Below are 6,395 nucleotides of genomic sequence, written 5' to 3' on the forward strand. Positions count from 1 at the left end.
AGACAGGGACACTTGGGGACTGAAATGCGAACAGAATATACTGCACATGATTTTTCTTTCCAAAGCAGTAATCAGTCAATTTCATTAAGTTGGTACAGCTCCCCATGAAATAAAACTTTAAAAAATAAAGATCATGTGGAAATTCATGAGATAATTTCTAAAATAAAAATGGGTTTTAAAAAACTATTCTAGGGGCTGGGAGTGTTGTGCAATGGTACAGCAGTTGCCTAGAGAGTGCAAAGCCCTGGGTTCAATCCCCAACATTTCCAAAAACAAAAGCTCAACAATGTAGGCATTAATAAACCTAAATGAAAGGTGAGAAGGCAAGGAAATTCTATATTTGAAATTTATGGAATTTCAAGAGCCTTGAAATTTGAAAAAATTTTGGTCATTCTGATTTTTTTCTAAGAAAATCATCAAAGGCACCAACAACATGAGTTTCAGCTTGATAATTTGGACTTCAGCATTGTTACCTGTACACCCACAAAGGCAGATTCCACGGTGTGTCCCCTCCTGGTCACTTCCAGGGGCAACATGCCCACATCCTCGCAGACCTCATACTCTGTCTGTGACCACTCAATGTGAGACCACCTCAATTCCAAGCTGCATGAAAGGAAAGACGAGATAAATGGGCTGTTATCAGATAAGCATAACAAACCTTCAATGGAATTTTCTGCTTTATGGGAGAGTCACTGGTTTCCATGGTGGTGGAAACAGCAGTTGATCAGCCTCTGCCCAAGACAGAAATTTGTTCCAATTATTTGGTGACTTTTAGTTCCTGATGAACTTTTACTAATATTATCTCATTGATCCTTACAATGAATGACCCTGAGGGGAGACCCAGCAAGGATCAGAATTCTATTTTACAAATGAAGAAACTAAGATGAAAATATTGTAGAAAGTCTCACGATTACTAATGACAAAATAAAAGATGCAAACTTGAGTGTTTTCAAAGAAAGAAACCAGCAGTGATTAAGTTCAAGGAGCCGCTTATTCATAGAAGACACTAATGTGAAACCTGCTTGGCTTTTGGCCTTCCTTGTGAGTACAACAAGGTCTGTTCCAGACATGTGTCCTCTCTGAACTTGGGTTGAGCTTTAGACATTGTCTTTCAGGATGTGCCTAGCAAGCATAATGTACACGTGTTTAATGACTGTTACCTGTGTAGATGTTATGGGGTTAAAGATATATAGATTAGTAGGAAACAAGGAGAAAGAAAGAAAGAAGGAAGGAAGGAAGGAAGGAAAGAAAGAAAGAAAGAAAGAAAGAAAGAAAGAAAAGAAAAGAAAAGAAAAGAAAAGAAAAGAGAAGAAAAGAGAAGAAAGAGAAGGGAGGGGAGAGGAAGAGAGGGGAGGGGAGGGGGAGAGGAGAGGAGGGGAGGGAAGAGAAAAGAGCTGCACTAGTAGTAACTTGGCTTCGGTCCTAGCCGCTCCTCAGCAGCCGTGGAGGACTGGCTCTAGGTCGGTCTCCCCTCAGAGACACCACAATCTGCACGCAGTTGCTCCGTCTCTTCTATCAAATGGTGTTCATGTTTGTGTATAACCTTGCTTATCCTCTTGTATGCTTTAAATGATCTCTACATTACTTACAATGCCCGATATAATGAACATTCTATGGGAATTATTGATTTACCGTCCTGTTTAGGGAGTAAGGACAAAGAGAACACCCTCTATGTGTGCAGCACAACACAGTCATTTTTTCTGGTTAGTTTTTATCAGCTGGTCGAATCTAAAGAACTTGTGGGATGTGGAATGTCAGCCACACACAACTGAACACACCTGATCCATAGGAGGTGCTCTTCTTGCTGTAATATATTTAATGAGCCCAACAGCGGTAGGAGCTGTCTTCCTTAATCCTCATCAGCAAGAGAGGAACTCTATTTTTTTTCCAAAGAAATCATTTATTCTGCCTTTACCACTTCTATTTCTAAGTGAAATTCTCTGATTCTTCTTGTTTGAGCTTAAGCAGAGTGATACAATTTAATCACTTCTCTGAAATACATTCCTTTTTGAAATAAGAGTACTTAAAATATTTCACTTACACACTTCTCTGAAAACATGTCCTTACCACTTTTGCCTGCTTTTATCTCACAATACAGCCTTATAAAAACACAAGCTATCTTTATTGATGGCCGAGTATACAAACATTGCTTTTGTTTTATTTATTTCTCTTTTATTCTAGGATTACAAAACCTTCAAAGGTTCCTTCCTTGTTATCCTCCCCAAACTTGCAATCAGATTTAGCCTACTCTTGTAATTTTTTAAAAAATGTATTTGGTATAGGGTCTCACTATGCAGCTCAGACTCCTATTGATCCTCCTGTCTCAGCCTCCCCAGCACTGGGATTACAGGCCTGCACTACCACACCTGGTCTCAGTGATTGGTTCAGTGGGCCTGGGGGTGGGGCTGGTATAGCATGTGCTCCTGGGATCGAACCCCGGTCCCTGTGCTTGCCTAAGCAGGCTCTTAGTCCGCTGAACTATCTGACCAGCCCATAATTTTTAAATTTATCTTTTATAATTTTTTCAGAGCTAGAAATTCCGGATCTATTGTGAAGACCAAATGTTCCCACTTTTCAAAGGGTGTCCAAGCTTTCCTGGGCATCCTTCCTACCAGAAAGCAAGGCTAGCCTCAAGTTAACACTGTTATCCTTGGGTGGATCATGACCACAATCACTTCTAGAGCAAAACAAAATCAATATCACTGGTTCATACCTGAGGTTCCTGGGCCAGGGGGACTGGGTCACGGCACAGCATGGAATTATTACAGAGACCCATGTGTCTCCATGACAACACATGCTTATTCAGTCAGTAGATATGAAACATCATTACTGCATACTTCATAAAAATTTTGGACATGTTAAGAAGATCCTCCTATTAAAAATATTGGGGCCCCAATGGGTATATGCTGCCACTGAAATTAAATCTAGCATGATAAAGATCCCGAAATACAGAAACAAAATAACTATGCCAAAGAATCATACAGGATATCATCAATAGAGATAACATGTTGCCATGAGCTCTTGGAGGATCCAGTTAATGAAAAGAAAAAAATTCTCAGCAAGAGGGGTTGGGAGAGAAGACATAAATATGAAATGGAAAGCAAGGTGGGCTGGGAAAGCAGTGAAACAGATAAATCTGGATGGATTTGAATTAAGTCTAGGCAAGGTTCAAATGGGATTCAATGTCCAATTCTTTCGAGAATCTATTGATTGCAGTTAATCACCATGAGCACAACTCCTTCAATGTCACTCTGCAGATCCAAGTGGCCTCCAGGCCTCAAATGAAATGCAGTTTGGCTGCTGATCTAGGCCTCGAAGGGCGTTCAGCCTCAAAGCCTGGGGGCCTTCATATCGGAGAATTGTGTGAATTTTTGACTTAGCTTCACAATGCTGCACGATGCCTATAGGTTAAGGCTGTCCTTCTACAATGCTCTGTTTATTTTCTTTAAACTATTCACTACAGATAATAAAGATCTATTGAAAGGCCATGAAATTTAAGCCAGGCTATATATTTCCCAGAAAAACATTTAAATAGTAAAGCCCTTGCATACCTACAGGATATGTATAACATATGTTTGAAAGTGATTTTTGAGTTTTGCAATACTGTATCTGAGACTTTTCTATGTTGAGACTGTGATTGTTTGAAGTCTACACAAACACTAGAAGAAAATCAAGAGATATAAATAATCACCTGGGAGGTCTTTGTGCAAGGAGCTATACAGCTGTATGTTCAAAAATAAATATCCAGATGAAGGAGCCCAGGCAAGCAACCTGGAAAGGTCTGGGTGGGAAGGCATTGTGGGAGAAGGCTTGGCTCATGTCTTCCTACTTTAGGCACCCTCCATCCTCAGGTAAAACTCATTCTGTGATCAGAAATGAAGTTTCCCAGCACCTGTATATGAAACCCATCTGGCAATCCTGCACATTTCTTAGTAGGAGGTGAGACCTCTTCAGACCCTCGTTGGGCTCTCAGCTTTAGCACTGTGGGCAGTTTGAAGCAGACAATGGGCTGGGAAAAGGAGCACATGGCTGTCCCTGCACTTGGGTGTACTTGCCCACTTTCCTTCACCCACAGCCATTGACACTGTCTCCAGATTTGCCAAATGTCCCTCTAAAGAAGAGTCACGCCTAGTAGAGAATTGCATCGTTCAAGTGCAATACCACTTAAGGCCTGCACATCACAATGGGAAAGCTAACTCTGGTGAGATCAGGTGTGCTCCGGGTGGGGGGCTGGAAACAGAAAAGCTAACTCAAAGCAAAAGCGAAACTTTCATTTCCAGCGATCACTTGCGGAGGATAGCATGGAGGAGGGAGGTTAAAGGGCCCCTGGCACCACTCTGCCACTGGCCATCTATAAGCAGCCCTGCATCTAAAATGCTGTTTAGACTCTCAGTTTAACACTGCAGCCTCATCGCCACAGCCCCACAACTTCGATGCCCTTTGTCCTGGCCATCGTCGCATTCTTCAAAACTCGCAGGATGTGTAACACATTGTCTAGTTTATCTAGACAAGCTATGCACCAAGAAAACAGGGATGTTTGCCTCACTGCTGTTTCCCAAGTCCTCTGCAGAGTGTGTCGGCCAAATAAGTGTTCAACAAATATTTGCTCATTGAGCCTTTTGTTTTCTGCAGCACTCTACTGCTTAGCTAACCCCCTGCCCAAATGAATCTTATTTAGCCTGGTACTTCTCGCATGACAGTGACCATTGTGGTCCATAGCTAGATGTCCCCTGAAACCTCATGAGCTCACAGGCAGGGTTTTTGAGAGGTGGTTGGATTATGGGGTGCTCCGGATGGCTTGTGCTTAGAAGGCAGGGCCCAGGAGCAGACGCTAGCGAGCTGGTCAGCCTCCTCTCCCTCCATGGCTCCTTTCTTCCCAAGCTCATCCCTCCTCCTAAGCCATCTGACCATGTAAGGATGTAAACTTCTAAAGTTTGAGCCCAAATAAGCCTCCTCCTCGAGTTGACTGGAGTCTGGATCGAGTCTCAGAGATAAGGAAAGTGACCAAGATAACGACCAAGTGAAACTTTTTTGCCAGCCTTATTAGCATAACCATTTATAAACCATGAAAAAAAATCTAGGCCATAACGTTTTTATATGTTCTTTTAGCCCTGCCTGACTCTGGGTTAATTGCTAGACTTCTTTAAAAAGTGAGATGACATAGATAAAAAAGCATTCGAGCAGAGACCATGATTTTTTAGCCCTTATTTATGCTGTCTTAGAGTGTGTATGCCATTACCAACACAGGCCATGTCCAGAGACAGAGCGCGCTGCCATGAAGAACAGGAGGGTGCCACTGGCACTCAGTGGGCAGAGCTCGGGCTGCTGCTCCGTGTCCTGCAGCGCACAGGACATGGGCCCAAAGGACTGCTTGTCCCCAAGTGCCAACAGCACCAGGGTCTTGTTTTAGGGTAAAAAAAGAAAATATACTGTTTGAAATTTTATTTTGTGGCTACTCAATTTATTTATCACTTTGTTGTTATTTCTGAGACATGGTCTCGCCATGTAGGCAGTCCTCCTGCCTCAGCCTCCTGAGTGCTGGAATTGTAGACATGCACCATTAAGGCCAGTTGTGATTCATCTGTATGAAGGGATAATTAAGTTAAAAAAAAACCCAAACATTTGAGGTTAAAACACCAGTCTGAGACTTGGGACATTAATGTAGGCTAGTGAGCATCTTCTCGAAGCTGCAGGTCTCTCCCAAAGTGTGACATCGATGAGGTCCACACTTCAGAGGGGTCAAGTGAGCTTTAAGGGCTCAACACCTACCCTGAGCTTCTCAATGAAAAGTGCTATACAAGCTAAAATTGTGATTACAGAAGGGCTGGCTAAATAGCTCAGCAGATTAAAGCACCTGCAAGCAGGCGCAGGGGCTAGGGTTTCAATCCTGGGGTGTGCTGAGTATGCAATTGAGACTGGGAGTGGTGGCTTGCACCTATAATCCCAGCTCTTGGGGGGCTGTAAACAGGCGGATCACTATGAGTCAGATCTACTAGTGAGACCCTGTACACCCTGTAGACTCTTCCCTAAAATACAAAACAAATAAATTAATTAAATTTGTGATAATGGGGCTGGTGAGATGGCTCAGTGGTCTAAAGAAGCTACTTAGAACAAGCTTAGCAAAGCACAGGGACCGCGGTTCAATCCCCCAGCCCCACATCCTGGTGGGCTGAGCTGGCCACACACACACACACACACACAAATAAATAAATAAAATTTTTTAAAAAAGAAAAGCCTACCGTCAACATCAGTATTAAATGGGAAAATACTGAAAGCTTTCCCTGCAAATAAAAACAAGCCAAAGACGTGCACTCCGACTACGCCTGTTTCACATGGTATTTGAAGCAAGCATGAGTAGGAGCAAATAAACAAGAAAAGGAATAAAAGGTACATGT

General features: G+C 42.6%; 1 protein-coding gene across 3 annotated transcripts in view; it reads right to left on the bottom strand.

The window, feature by feature from the left end:
* Nucleotides 1-6,395, bottom strand: part of Frem1 (FRAS1 related extracellular matrix 1) — a 171,269-nt gene that overhangs the window by 23,556 nt on the left and 141,318 nt on the right. For all 3 annotated transcript variants that reach the window (XM_023715844.1, XM_012514849.2, XM_023715845.1), the window contains exon 28: nt 474-603. In XM_023715844.1, coding sequence (XP_023571612.1) covers nt 474-603 — 130 coding nt within the window. The remainder of the gene's footprint in view (nt 1-473; nt 604-6,395) is intronic.

The sequence above is a fragment of the Octodon degus genome, unplaced genomic scaffold (genome assembly GCF_000260255.1).
Source record: "Octodon degus isolate 3935 unplaced genomic scaffold, OctDeg1.0 scaffold00044, whole genome shotgun sequence".
Lineage (NCBI taxonomy): Eukaryota > Metazoa > Chordata > Mammalia > Rodentia > Octodontidae > Octodon > Octodon degus.